The sequence below is a fragment of the Mustela lutreola genome, chromosome 8 (genome assembly GCF_030435805.1).
Source record: "Mustela lutreola isolate mMusLut2 chromosome 8, mMusLut2.pri, whole genome shotgun sequence".
In the NCBI taxonomy this organism is placed as follows: domain Eukaryota; kingdom Metazoa; phylum Chordata; class Mammalia; order Carnivora; family Mustelidae; genus Mustela; species Mustela lutreola.
Genome location: NC_081297.1, coordinates 83,886,487 through 83,901,661, shown reverse-complemented (window position 1 = coordinate 83,901,661; position 15,175 = coordinate 83,886,487). Strand labels below are relative to the sequence as shown.

At 39.7% G+C, this 15,175-nt stretch overlaps 2 protein-coding genes across 2 annotated transcripts in view; one reads left to right on the top strand and one right to left on the bottom strand.

The window, feature by feature from the left end:
- Positions 1–2,585: 2,585 nt before the first annotated feature.
- The window catches only part of LOC131839874 (small ribosomal subunit protein mS35), a 64,644-nt gene continuing 52,054 nt past the window's right edge, over positions 2,586–15,175 (bottom strand). Inside the window, exon 8 of the mRNA XM_059187599.1 lies at positions 2,586–8,463. Coding sequence (XP_059043582.1) covers positions 8,290–8,463 — 174 coding nt within the window. The 3' untranslated portion in view covers positions 2,586–8,289. The remainder of the gene's footprint in view (positions 8,464–15,175) is intronic.
- LOC131839870 (MANSC domain-containing protein 4-like) lies at positions 6,753–13,920 on the top strand. The gene is made up of 3 exons (XM_059187590.1): positions 6,753–6,981; positions 9,732–9,866; positions 12,366–13,920. Exons 1-3 carry the CDS (start codon positions 6,753–6,755, stop codon positions 13,022–13,024), a joined length of 1,023 nt encoding a protein of 340 aa, XP_059043573.1. The 3' UTR covers positions 13,025–13,920.

The following is a 15,175-nucleotide window of genomic DNA, read 5'->3' as shown; positions in this document are numbered from 1 at the left end:
CCCCCAGCCTGCAGCCTCCTGCCACGCCTCGCTTCTCACTTCCGCCCGCAGGACCCCTGCCGCCCGCCAGACCTGCGAGCCGATCCGGCTTTCGGAGACGGCTGCGGGCCCCGGCGCTGCGGCTGCGGCCCCCGGCGCTCCGGCTGCGGCCCCGGGCGCTCCGGCTGCGGCCCCGGGCGCTCCGGCTGCGGCCACGTCCCCGCAGCCTCCCCCGCACGCCCGGCGCAGCGGCTCTGCGGCCTGCGGGCTCCGCAGCGACGCGCGGGTTGGGAGGGGGACTGGAGGCGAGGTGAAGCCAGTCCGCTGTTTCTTCCGCGCTGCTTTACGAGCGGGGAGACAGAGAAGAGAAGAAGAAACAGGCGTGGGGGGGCCGGGATGATGGGAGTCGGGGGTCCTGGGAGTCAAAATGACATCACATCTGGGATCGCCCATCTAGCCCAATCCGGCATAGTGTCCCGGGGCCTGAGGCACATAGGCCGTCCCTACACACGCAGGTGACACCTAGAGCTGATTCTTCGCCAGGGTCATCGTGTAGGAGCCATCTTGCAGAAAGAAGGTCCAGGCAGATGGCAGCAGGTTCTGCAGGGCTCGCTGGGGTGCACAGTACAGCAGATGAAACGGGTCGGGAAGCAGAGGAGCTTGTATTTGCTGCTGGGGCCCGTTAAGTCTTTTTATACTATTAAAAGAAAGACAATTTAAGTGAGGACACGTGACTTCTTTTAAAACCTCGTCGAAAAGTTATTGCTTTTCCTATTTCAATTTGGTTGGGCTAGCCATGACAGATGGTCTGAGCAGAAGATCTGGCCGCCTTTAGTCATACTGGCCTACCGAGTGGCTTTTCTTGCCACCCTATGTTCCCCAGCCCATGAGGACTATGAAGGAGGGGCAACTTCCCGGTCTTCTCTCACTGGACGTTGCAAAGAGATGAGTAAAAAGCTCAGGCCAAATAATGAAGACCTCGTGTTGTTCATGAGATATGAATTAATCTTAGAAGGGAGTGAGAGGGATACTGTTAGGTTATCTTTGGGTAGATGGAGGGATAAGGATTGGGAGGGAACTGGCACCCTATCCTAAAAAACAAAACAAACAAAAAACAAAAACAAAAAAAATTTGAAATTTTTCCCAGACCAAGATTCTTCCGTAATAGTCCTCAACTTGGGGAGGAGATGTATTTGGGGACAAGCTTCATCTGTCTTCTGGAATGGCAAGTTGTTAAATGACACCTTCTTCATAAATACATTTCCGCTTTTTGAAACAAGTTATCTCCTACAACCGGATTAACATTTTACCTTAGCAAGGGGGGAAGCATTAAAAACCAGAGAAGAAAGATTGGTAAAGCATGAAATCATTTCAGCACCTTTTTGGTTAATTTGTTCTTCTCACTATGTAACTTAACTGCCTCGTGGTGAGTTGTCCTCCATTATCTTCTCTATAAAACACCATGGATAAGGAACTAACATATTAAAGACATAGAAAAAAATTCTAGTAGATTCTGGCCTCCCTGGGAAAAGTGAAGGAGACAAGGATGGATCTATGACTTGCCTTATTCATCTGTTTTTTGTTTTTTGTTTTTAAATCTGTGAACTTTATCTTTTCGCCTTGTTTCTTGGACTTTAAATCATTACTGATAAAAGTAATGATTCTCAAGCAACTTCTCACACTTCTGTTCTCAATAAGGGTGCAGTCAAGACATTCTAAGTTTCTTGGGTGTAGGCAACCATGACTTTAGCAACCGCTTTGGGAAAGTAAAGCGCCACCTCTAGTATTAGGCCCTAAACTGGCAAATTTTGCTGGGAGGCACATCCTCTATTAAAGAGGCTTGGACTTGGGATTTATTTGTGCCTCCACTGGCAACAATGCCAGATTCAGTGGGTCAGCCAAGAAGAACAGGCTCTTAGTCTCTTCCATGTCCTCTTAGAATCTTTCACCAATGGATGCTTTTGTTTCCAAACGTCATGGATATGCCTCAGACTGGTATTTTCTTGCCTTCTAAAAAGAGACCCAAAAAGATCACACTCAAAGAATGATGCACATCAGAAAGGCAATTCACGCACAGTAATATTATCAGAGTAAGATTAGCTTGGGCAGGGAATCTGGGGTGTGAGTCTGACAATACCAGGCACTGAACCTGTAAGCTTTTTGACCCTGAGAATGATAATAATGTCACTTAGGATTTGAAGTATCTTAAAAGATCAAATCATTTTTATAATTTACACAGTAAGCTTTCTGTTGAGCTAGAAATGCAAAGTCAAAGCAATATAAACTCATTTATAAAAGATCTAAAATATTATTTCTAAGCCTTATGAAAATATTGCTCATATATAGTTGGTGGTATAATTTTATAGATCTGTTATTGACTGAACAATGAATAATAAAGACTGGCCTTTGTGGTACTATGACTCACTTCAGACACTTTATATTTTATGATCTTTTTACAAAAGACTACAGTAAGTGTCAGACACAGGCTGTTTCTTTAAGAATTTCTGGAAAATACAACCTTAATGACTGAGAAGAAAAAAAATATTTAAGTACAAGATGTTTATTACATTGTTGCTTTTAATAATAAAAAATTAGAAAACATAACGTATAATAGTAATAGTAGCCAGCATTTATTGAGTATTTATTATATGCCAAGCACTATTGTCAGTGATTTTGTAGATTACAATATAATTTTTTATTTTGCTTCATAGCTGAGGAAGCTGAAGTACAGAGTAAATTTTGGTACATTCGTAGAATGAAATACTGGAGAGCCATTACAACTTAGGATAAACATGTAGATCCTTCTTTAGAAACCCTGAAAAATATAATTTTACCCTGGGTATTTAGAAAACAGTTTCTGGAGGGACAAATGGGTGGCAGAGTCAGTTATGCATCAGGTTCTTGGTTTCAAGTCAGGTCGTGACCTCGGGGTCGTGGGATTGAGCCCTGAGTGGGGTCCATGCTCAGTGTGCAGTCTGCTTAAGATTCTCTCTCCCTCCCCTCTGCCCTTCCCACTCATGTTCTCTGTCTCTAAAATAAATAAATAAATAAATCTTTAAAAAACAGTTTCTGGAACAGCATGAATCCATTTACGTACAATGGCATATATATATCTATTTTCTATAGAGATGTCTAGAAGGATGTTAATGAAAGTGTTAAGACTATAGGACTGTAGTTTTTATTCCTTTTTGTGCTTTTCTGTAAGTTTGGGTTTTTATTTTATTTTTATTTTTTAAAATTTTTTAGAGATTTTTATTTATTTATTTGACAGAGAGAGACACAGCACGAAAGGGAACACAAGCAGGGGGAGTGGGAGAGGGAGAAGCAGGCTTCCCATGGAGCAGGGAGCCCGATGTGGGGCTCAATCCCAGGACCCTGGGATCACAACCTGAGCCGAAGGTAGATGTTTAACAACTGAGCCACCCAGGTGCCCCAAAAGTTTGGGTATTTAAAGTGAAAAATATATCAATTTAATAAAAAGCAAAACATTTTAATAAAGATTATTTCCTTTTCTTTTTTAACAAGCAAAACTGAAATATTTTCCTTTCATGCAAGCATGTGGGACAATTTAAATGACTTTAAAGTAGTACAGTTCTTTAAAAATGGCTCAGGGTCTCTTGGGTGATTCTCCGTGTATTGGCTATCCAACTTTTGGCTTTAGCTCAGGTCATGATCTCTGGGAAGGGACAAGAGATCCAACCCATTTCATCTTTATACCACCCCCATCAGGTCAGGCTCCCTGCTCAGCAGGGAGTCTGTTTTTCCTCCCCCTCACTCTCTACCCCCACCTTGACCCCCCCCATGTGTGCACTCTCTCTCTCTCAAATAAATATTAAAAAAAAAATAAAAATCGTTCATATTTAATTCCGATTGAGCATCTTAATGTAAGTAAAACTTCCATTTTTTTTGCAGTCAGTGTTATGTCAGTGTTTTCCAAACATCTTAGTAAATCACCTGGGACGCTTTTAAGAATTCTGGTTCCCAGACTAGAACAACTGAATCAGGCTCTTGGAAGAAAAATGTGGTTTTTAAGGTAAGAATACAATCTTTGAACCCTTCTTAAGAGCACTCAGTTGGAAATAAATACAATATATCACTGCATTGCAATAGTGTAACAGTTCTCAATATTTGATAAAATCTATAAAAGCCTATATAGCAATTTTTTATTCAGAGTTGGAATTGCTTTCTGGTTTCTGTAATTTCATCTCACATGGACAATTTTGAGACTAGATGTTTCTGGGCCACATATCTCAGCCCATTGTGGATTCCTCCCTCTGCCCCTGCAGTCCAGTTTCTATCTCTCCTTTTCAAAATATTTGGCTCCAAGAAGTTCCTGGTTTCCCAACTGAATGTTTATGCAATCACAAAAAAAAAAAAAAAAAAAAAAAAAGTTTAAAAAATTTTAAAGCATGCTTTTACATTGGAATTTGGAGATTCTTTAAAAAAATGCAACTTTGATCTTTACTTGAACACCAATTGACAGCAAAAGGATTAAGCAATTATGGGTTGTTCCATTATCCCTGCAGGATACATGAGAACTTCAAGGAATTCTATATCACACAAAAGAAACTGCATTTAATGTGATTGAAAGACACTGAGGGTAGAAGGTTAGAAAGCTGACTTTCTGGTTTATGTCCCCGGGGCATGAACTAATTGCTGTATCTATGGAACCTCATGGAGAAAAAGGGAGTAATCTTTTTGTTCCTCGCCTGTCGCTTACTTTGCCATCAGGAAACCTCTCTTCCCTTTCTCCTTGGAACAGACAGAATGGTCGGATTATTTGCAGGTAAGCAACTGAAACTTGTTTTCTATGAGAAGTTCAATAGAATAACACATTAATCATTTTTAGTATATTTTAGGTGGCTTATGCAGGGTTAGGAGTTAATCCATGTTATAATTTTTGCTTAGGAGAAAGTAAAATGTTTTGTTTTTAAAGTTATTCAGCCCTTTGATTATTTGCTTATTATTGATGATTAAATCATATATTTCTAAAAATTAAAGCATATGTGATAGGCTATTATTACAAAACAGGTAGAGAAATGAAAATTCAAAGAATGTTAACATTTTTGTGCCAAGTAAGTGAATGAGTCATTGTGCAAAAGGTACGAAAGAAACTGAGATCACAGGATAGAAAAAGCTTTATCTTTTTTTTTTTTTTTTAAAGAGCAGTTCAGCCGTACTTTATGCGAAAGGCTGATTTTCACTTATGCTTGGTATAAAAATAGGATAAAAGCCCAACAGTTTCATATTTTGAACTACGTTGTCAACGTGGACATCATCATGGGATATGGAAACTACAACCTTCACAAAAGTGAGAGGCCATTTTTTGCCTCCTTTAGTATCTTTTCGAATGTTTTAGCCTTGCAATTGAAGTGATTTTTATTAAAACTTAGAAATTTAAAACCATTTCATTTCCCTAATACACATTTCTTAGAAACTGTCCCTGCTTTAGTCAGAGATACTATGCATTTTTGTATATGCTTCACAAAGAAGTATCTTTTATAACTTGCAAACAAGCCCCCATTTTGAACTTTTTTTTTTTAAAGATTTTATTTATTTATTTGACAGAGAGCGAGCGAGGGAACACAAGCAGGGGGAGTGGGAAAGCGAGAAGTAGGCTTCCGCTTGAGCAGGGAGCCCAATGGGGGCTCAATCCCAGGACACTGGGATCAGGAACCAAGAGGAAGGCATATGCTTAATGACTGAGCCGCCCAGGTGCCCCCCCCTTCCACTTTTTGAACTTCTTCACAATTTTCACTGTTATGTTTTATTTTCTCTTTTTAAAGAAAGTCTGTGGTTGACCTTTGAGGGGGTGGGGAATGCCTAGCTCCAAGAAGTGACCAGGATCCACATATCCACATTCAATGTTTTCAAAATCACTGCAAAATTAATTTTTTTTCATTTTCAGTTTTCATTTACTTTCAAGGTTTTGTTGTTGTTATTTTGTTAATAAAAACAAAAAATTTAAACCAGGGCACAAACTGGTTTTCTGGTGAATGTAAATACCAGAACTTAAATCATAGGGGGAAAATTTTTTTTTTTTTAAGTCTGCAGTTGGGGCGCCTGGGTGGCTCAGTGGGTTAAGCCTCTGCCTTTGGCTTGGGTCATGATCCCAGAGTCCTGGGATCGAGCCCCACCTCAGACTCTCTGCTTGGTGGGGAGCCTGCTTCCTCCTCTCTCTCTGCCTGCCTCTCTGCCTACTTGTGATCTCTCTCTCTCTCTCTCTGCCAAATAAATAAATAAAATCTTTAAAAAAAATTAAAAAAATTTAAAAATTAAAAGTCTGCAGTCACAGGTTTCTTTAAAACCATACAACAGTCCCCTTACAAACCATGTCTTGTTTCTGGTGTAATGGATCCTTCCTTTATCTGACGTCAAGTGACTAAATTATTGTTTTCCTCAGAAAGACTCTGGGCTAGGATTTCCACTTGTCTTTATATTTACTTAGGAAGAGGTGTCTGTGACTATTCACTTTCAGAGAAAGAAGAAAAGCAGAGGAGAGAATCCACATCTTCAAGAGGGTAAGGGACAGAGTATCAAAATGGCCTGGAAAATGTTCAGAATTAACATCAGAAAGTCAAATGTTCACCTAGGGCTCAGCTCAGAAAAATCAATATACAGTCAAAGAATGGCTTCACTTTTCTAGAAGGTGACTCTCTAGGAGAGTCCCTTAGCAACAGCTTTGAAATTCCAGAACCTGTCCTCAACCCTGATGGTCAGCTTCGGCGTCTGTCTGGATCTCAGACTTCTTGCCCGATCTTCCTACCACGGAAATGCACGTGGCAGTGGTGGAAACAGCCTTGGTGCTGCTGCTGAGCATGGGGTGGACCTCAGACTCTCTCTGCTCACCCACCATTTTTTATAGAGACTGTTGGATCCGTCGCTTTCCAGGTCTTCTGATTGACCTGGAGGAGTCTCAGAAGCTGGGAGCTCAGTTCCTGAAGTATTATTCTGAAAGTACCGGCCAGAAATGTAGCAGGAGCTGCTGCCTTAGGAAGGATGGTAAGTATCAATGATATGCCTGAGCAAAAATCAGGAGAAACTTAGAAAATGAAGACCTAAGTAAGGAGCTCTAGGCAGAGGTTGCAGGGAACAGATGATCAGGACTAGGGAAGATGAGGGAGAGACAAGGGGATGGGGGAGGCAGGAGAGAGATTGAGACTGACTTTGCCATTTGGATCAGTTCTGGCTCAGTTTACAAATCTGGTGATGATCCAGAGTGCCATGGAACCCACAGGTAACACAGAATCTTCTTTTCTTCACTAAAGTGCTAAATGAAACTATTTCCTCGAGGGTTAACTAACAATATTTCCACATCCCCCCAAAATGGCATATTTGGCTTCAAAAAATAATACAATAATTTCTTTTTCAAACTTCTTTTGGTGATCTCAATATTTCAAATTTTTGAAATGTGCTTGTTTGTGTTGAGCAAATGTGGGTTGCATTGAGCAAGAATTTAGATTGTTTAGATGTTTTGAAGGACATAGGTAGATATATGTCAACTAGCAAAAAGAAAGAAAATAAATATATATTTTAAATATTCTGATTTTTTTGTCTGAAATCCAGAATCAGAGTTAAGCATCACCCATGTAATATGATCAAGGTTTATAATAAGGAAAACATTTCATTATTGCAGAATTTCCAGTTATAATTGTCTAAAGACTACTTTCATTTGTTTTTCATTTTTCCAAGATTTTAAAGCTACTTGGAAAGAAATAGCAAAAGCAACACAATACGTTAAAATAATTCTCTTGGTTCTTCTACACTTTCTTTCCATGGTTTGATACTGACTTATTAATTGCCAGTGCCTCCTATCCAAGTACACATGGCAGATTTCTGGGATGTGTACTGAGGCTACCCAAGGGTGTAAACTGACCACAGTGTGAGAAGCTGTCCCGGGCTAAGCCCTAGAAAGTTAATCAGGCACACAAGAGAGCAATTAATTTTTTAAAGGGAATTTTTTTTTTTTTTTACAGAATTTATTTATTTGAGAGAGAGAGAGAGAGAGAGAGAGAGTGTGTGTGAGAGAGTACAAGCAGAGGCAACAGCAGAGGGAAAGGAGAAACAGACTTCCCGTCTAGCAGGGAGCCCAATGCAGGGCTTGATCCCAGGACCCGGGATCATGAGCTGAGCCAAAGGCAGACGCTTAACTGACTGAGGCACCCAGGTGCCCCAAAGGGAAATTTTTTTGAAAAGGTTGCCAATCTAGATTCTCACCTTAAAGATGCTTCTAACTCCCATAAGCCTGAAGGGAAGGTGTGTGTGTGTGGGGGGGGGGGGGGTTGTGCCTTTCAGCATTTTCCCATGGTATCAATTTACCTGACTGTCCATCGCAGGGAAACTGTGTCCTCTGGACTTCCAGGGATACTTTAAGCATCCAGTAGAATTCCATGATTTTAGAGCCTCTGTAGCTTCCAAGTTGTGGTTTTCTTCCTCCAGAAGAAAGGGCACGAACACACGTCTGTTTTTAGCTGGAAGCCAGAACTTTAAAAAGCCACAGTCCTGCAATAACTAACCTGTTCAGAGCTGGAACTCTAAAATGTACACGAAGAGGAATATAAAACTTCTTTAAAAATTGTTCTCTTTACAGCATCAAGTACTTTCTTATCAAAAATTTAAATGTCTAAATTTGAATATTTTTTAATCCTTTCCCTTAAACTTGACAGTCCGATCTTTAAGGAATGCATTTGTAGTCTAAAATGTATTAGCAATGTATTATTCATTGAATTCTGCCCTCTTCTTTATCCTCCTGGCTGGTCCAGAGGTAACGGGGGAGGGGTGGGAGAGAGCTCCCCACAGTTAACCTTACACAGAAGCAGCAAAGGTTTGGCCAACCACAGTTCCACAACAGCTTTAGGGATACTCTGAGGTCTGGTAATTGTATGCTATCCCTCTGTAATCTTATTTTATTAAAGAAGTTGATACCTTTGGTCAATGGATATTTCCCAGCGCACGGTTCCTACTACACTGCAGCAGGAGGAAAGTCTGTTTTGCACTTTAGGGAGGACAGACTGGATACTGGCACTCAGCAAATCAGACTTAAGGGTTTCCAGAAATAACATGATGCATTTTATGGAGCAAAGTTATTTAGGAGAAGGGGGATAGCATCAGTGACGTACCCCCACCCACTAGAATTCCATATGTTCACATCCTTGTCAGTGGACTCTCTTCCTCTTTAAAGGACATTGAATGGGCTTTCCGTTGGATGTGTGATTTGCAAATGGGGCTAGTGCTCCCCTATAATCAGGGTCAGGGTAGCGTTCACCTGGCCTGCTGCCTTTCTACCATCTGGGCCTCTCCCAGTAATTGCAGTGTTTGCCTTCCCATGACTCCCTCTTTTGTTACAACATCTGTCACTTGATTTTTGTTTTTCTTTCTCTGGTGAACTCCGGTGCATTAGCATTCTGAGAGGGCACTGCAACTAGAAATCTGATAAGCCCCAGGGGCTTCTGTAGCCAACTGAACTTTTCATGAACATAAAATCCTGGGATTGGAAAATGATTCCAGGTAATCCTGTGTGGAATGGAATGTGTGAAAGATTAGAGAAAAATCCATGGACAGTTTCTTTTAAAAGGGCATTTTCCACATTCATAGAAACAGTTACTGTAGTTCACCATGTTCTGTGAGATGTCTGAACATAGCCCTGCAATATACTGGTGTGAATGCCATGTTCTTGGAAGAAATAGAAGCTACTCAGAGCTCTTCCAGCTGGGAGAAACCAAAACCACCTGCAGATGCACTTTTCCTTTCAGTTTCCTGTAACGTGGCTGTCTTCTACCATGATCCCATGCATGACAATGTCAACTGCCTCCATGTTCACTGCCCCACACTGGAGAGCTGCATATTAGAGCCTGGAACCAGTGCCATTTTATACAACGTAACAGAAGGTAATGATTTGTGCATTTTGTGTTTATGCTGAAGAATGTTGGTAACGCTCTAGTAGAGATGTATAACCTAGAAACTGGCTGGTAACAACCTGAACCACTATTTTCCCATGATCTCTATCTGGAAAAGTTTTGGGCATCCAGGGCAGAAAACTACAAATAAATTTGCTCTAGTTTGGCATGCTCAGCACTGATGAATTCATTCCAGATGATAACAAATTGTATGTGATCAAAGAAGAGCTTAAGCATTTCCTATATTCCAGGAGCCCCTAGCAAAAGCCCCAAAAGGCACTCCTAATAGTGAATACTGTTACGCTGAAAAAAATAAGTAAATTAAAAAAAAAAAAAAGAAGGCATTCCTACTGGAGGGGCTAAGCATACTACTAGGAACAAAGACAATGCTTAGTGGCAGTTTTGAGGTCTATGGACAGACACTGTATACAAGGCTTCTACAAAGATTGATGTCAAGGACAAGGAAATGCACTTACTAACATACATTAGCCTACCAATGGTCCCAAGATAACCATTATTTTAGATAAATACACATTTAAGCGTGCCTTGCCCATGTATACAAACACATGGTACAAATTGGTAAATGTGAAAGAATAGATTTTTGCCATCCGGATACAAAGGCGCTAAATTTCGTCATTGGTTGTATTTACTGAACACCTAATTCAGTCCAGGAGCAGCATTGCAGAAGATGGCAGCTGTATGTCTGCCCTCGAGTTTCTTACAATCTAGTTGATATGACAAGGCTCACAATTAGTGTAGAACCTAATTAAATACAAAAATGTGTGATACTGCCTCAAGTACAAGCACTCAAAAGAAGAGGAGACTAAAGAAACCTATGTTCAGAGGCAGCTTCGTGGAAGAGGCCAGGCAGAGGCAAGACAAGGAGTTCTGTATCACACGACGGGAGAGTAGAAAACAGATCTGGCTACAAAAGGGGCACTTTCGGGGTTGCAATGAAAATCTGGGTAAGGATAGGGTAGGCCAGGTTACAAAAGTGTTTTGGACAAAGCAGTGTTTGGACTTGACTTTGTCAGCAACAGAGAACCAGCAAAGGAATTTAGTGAGAGAACGTCATCATTAAAGTGATGAGTGTGATTGCCTTTAGTCTGGAAAAATAATATGCAGGATGCGAATTAGAATATCTAGTCAGGGAAGCATTAGATCTGGAGAAGGTGACCGTAACTGCAATGAAGAGGAGGGATGATTACCAGCACATTGGGAGGGAACCAGATAGGAACCACTTTTTGGATGAAGGAAAAGAAGAGAGTGGAGTCAAAGATTGCTCCGCAGTACATAGATTCCAGCTTGGGTGATGGAAGATTGGTGAGGTCACCGAAAGGGATAGAGAGCCAGACAAAATGATTTTGGCTTTGGGACTGTTCAGTGATGACATGAGATGTCTAGGTGGGAACCTTCAGTAGACCACAGGAGCAATGAGACCAGGGACCGAGAAAGAGGAAATAACAGGTGATGCGGATTTCAGTGCCACTGACATAATGGTGACAGCCGATGAGGATACTCGTGTGTGTGTGTGTGTGTGTGGTGAAGGGGTGAGATGAAGGGAAAACTCAGCAGAAGACAACAGACTAAAGATTGTGGAAAGCACACAACCAGTTTGAACCAAGGAGAGAACCAGCTAAAGAAAGAAAAAATGAGAAACAGGCAATCTGAGATAAAGTGTCAAGAGAGTCTGCATTCCAGGGAGTCACAAGAGGAGAATTTTAGGGAAAGGATGGCCAGCAGGATTGAGGGTAAAAGAGAAGTCAGAACAATGAGGTGGCCAGGAAATATGGAAACTACTGATTATCTCAGAAGCATAATTCTGACAGAATAGTGTGGATGGAACAAGATGGCAGAAGGCAAACAACAAAGATAGGAAATGGATATCGTTATGTTGAGAGGGAGAGAGGCAGAGAGACAGAAACTGATAGGAGAGACAACTGAAAAGCTGTTGAGAAGTTTTTTCCCCTCCCCTTTATAGACAGAGCAATATTTGCTTGTGTCTGAAGTCAGAGGGAAAGGAGTTCCTTTACAAGAGAGAAAATACTGAAGACAAAGTCATTACCTTCAGGAACTGGGAAGGGAGGAGACAGAGGGCTTTGCTCATGATTTTGAATACAGTTATACTTCTGTATTATTTATTTTTTTAAAACTTTAAGATGCTACATATCTCAAATGGTTACTGTTTTTTTTTTTTTTTTTGCAATTCTTGCACTAACATTGGCTATTGTTACCCAGAAGCCCTGGCAGACACAAAGAATCCTCCATGATGGAGCCAGCTGTTTGTAACAGAAAGTGTTCTTGAAAGTTAAGATAAATTCAAATGTGGCCAGTACGTTTCTAAGCCTTCCAGAAATATGCAATAGTAGAACTTGAACTTAAGCTCAGTTCACTAACTTGGTGGCAAACCCAAGACTTCTCCAAGCTGTGCTTTGATATTCTCTCCTTGAAATAAAAAATAAAATGAATGATGCCTTATTTATCTTTCAGGTATAGATCCAGATTTGCTGGTTTTTGAACAATCACGTCCCACATATCTAAATACTCGTTCCTCATCTAACACACGGGACAGACTAAGGATTTTAAAAGCTACGCATTTAGATGAACAACAAACCACAGTGATAAACCAAATGCTACCATCAACAGAGATGCCGTCATCAACCACACATCAAGATTTGGTTGTCAACACAAACAGTACTAGGTATTCCAAGGAGTTAACCACAGATTCTTGGGCAAAACTCATTTCCCTGAATAACTCCATTACCACAGAGGTAAATATGGTGTCACACAGCACTGATTTCATCAATAATCCAGATAACAAGACTATTTCTCCTTTCTTTGTTCCCATAGACACAAAAGCTTTTCATAGGCCTATTCCATCCCGACTCAACAGTAGCAAGCAATTACTAAATAAAACCAAGGGGTCCAACAGCAGAAACCACACAGCTGAGAATGAAGACATGACACCTGATGGGGCATCTGTGACTTCAAAGATGTGGCTGGCTCCAGTGGCCCTCTGTACCTCTGTCATCTTTCTTTGCTGTTGTATGATCATCCTAGCATCTGGATGCTGGAGAAAGCAGCAGGGCCAGTATAAGCCAGGGCAGAGAAAGGCAGGATCCAGGCATGTCAAAAAGTTAACACTCTAAAGAAGAACTCTTAATAGTAAAAGTTACAAGATTGTAAGCTTTCAAGGGTATCGTTTTTAGTTTTTTTGTAAGACAAGGGCTGTTTGTTTAAAAAAAATAAATATTGCACAGGATTGCAAGGCCATAATCTTCATAAATTTAACTGCTTTGATCATTTCTATTTTGTGAATAGTCTACCCTTTGCCAAAGTTCCAAAATTCTGACCCCTGCACTTGTTTAGCACAGTGTGAGAGATATGCTTCTAAGTGCTATACATGTATTCCCCCATGGATATAATTTTATGAATTAGATATACTTTTTAAAATGACTATAGTATTATTATCACATTTTACAGATGAGGAAAATGAGAAGAGAGAGGCTATCTTCCCTAAAGTCACATAGCTTAATATTAGGGAGGGCAGGATTTAATAGATATCTGGTTCAAAAGTTCATGCTGGAAATCACTGTTAGTTTAAAAGCCTCCAAAAAACATGGAAAAAAAAAATACAGAGAGGAAAACACCATAATATCATATGTTTCCTGTCAAGGTCAAATAATTGTCATGTATGTTAATAAAATCTTTTAGTGGATTGGATAGAAAAGTGCTATTATTACAGTTACTAACACATGTGCAAATGCTGCCTTTTAAAAAAATTTAGTTTTGATGTTCGATTGATTAATTCTTCTTAATCCTAAACCATCTTCATTTTTTAAAGTTGACATGCCTTTAACTCTGGTACTGGAATTGTGTTGATCTCTGTTGAATAAAGTTTGGGAGTTTTAGTTTACAGCCCTCACGTGTATGTAGTGTTTTCCCAGGTGCCAACATTAGCTGTAGGTATTTGAGCTCTGTCCAAATCTTACACCAGATCTACCCCCACCCCCACCCTGAAGTGCAGACACTTTAATTCAATCAAGTCTCCAATGATTTTAAGCTTTAGACCCTTAATCTAACCCTTGAAACTCTTTTTAAATGTGAGGAGAGATACTAAAAGACAGCCAATAAGCAAGAATAGATAAAAGAAAGCCCTATTACAGGATTAATAAAAATTATTGTTCTCTCTTATGTTAAAACAAACTGTCCAGTGGCTTAAGAGGTGTTTCTGTTTCTTTCCCTAGTGTTGATACTATGTGGGGGAAAAATGCCTGTTTCTTTTTTTAATATAAGGAAGAAATATAAAAAATCTCTATCAGTGGAATATTAGCTACAAATAAAAATCTGATTTTAAAAATGTCATCAACTTACCCTTATTTACTAGTCATGATATTAAATATTAAATTTTATCAATTTCTTTACCAATTCATTAGGAAAAAAATTATTCATATTACATAGGGAGGATATAAAGACTTAAATTACCCTAAAATTATATTTCAATAAATAACTCAGGAAGCAGTCTTTAAAAATTATTTATACAATCTTTTAAAAGATTATTTTTCTTTAAAATATATGCAAGTTTTTAATTTACCTTATTTTATTTTTTACATACAAGCTTTTAAAGGTTTCCAAAAAACCAGGGGTGCTAGAAAAACATTTCTCTTCCTTGGGGTTTCTTAGAATTTGCTCATTTCCTAAAATTGGTAGTTTTATAAAAATGACCATAATTTGAGAAAACATATTTACATTTGTAAGAAACCAAACTCATACTCCTCTTCTTCAGCCACTATCTGTGACCATCAGATAAACTGAAGACATTTATTAGACTGCAGATGCAACCAGGCCAGTGTCAGCCAGGAAGCAAAAATCGCCGAGCCTAGAAACCATGTCCTTCCTGGAAGCCACAAGGACCAAAAGAGAACTTCTGAATAGAATTTAAAACTTTCTTAAGAAACAATAAAAGATTCTCAAGGCCAACAACCAGTCAACAACCAAGGCCAAGATTGTTAAACTCAATTGCAAAGTAATGATAATACTGAAATCCTCCCAACATTGTAACTAGCCAGACCTCTTTTAAAAAGTCTGTAACTGTCCAGTATTATGAAATACTTACCACTGTTGGGGAAGACATATGCAAAGAAAGAACTAAAGCATGTCACAATTAAGGGAACAGATTTATCCTACTTCTTAGTTGCCTATGTGTTTAAGCAACTTCTGAGTTATATAATTTTAAGTTTGATGTCAGCAGTCAATGTGTTATCAATGTAGCAAATATCCCTTAGACTTGGTTAAAGGAT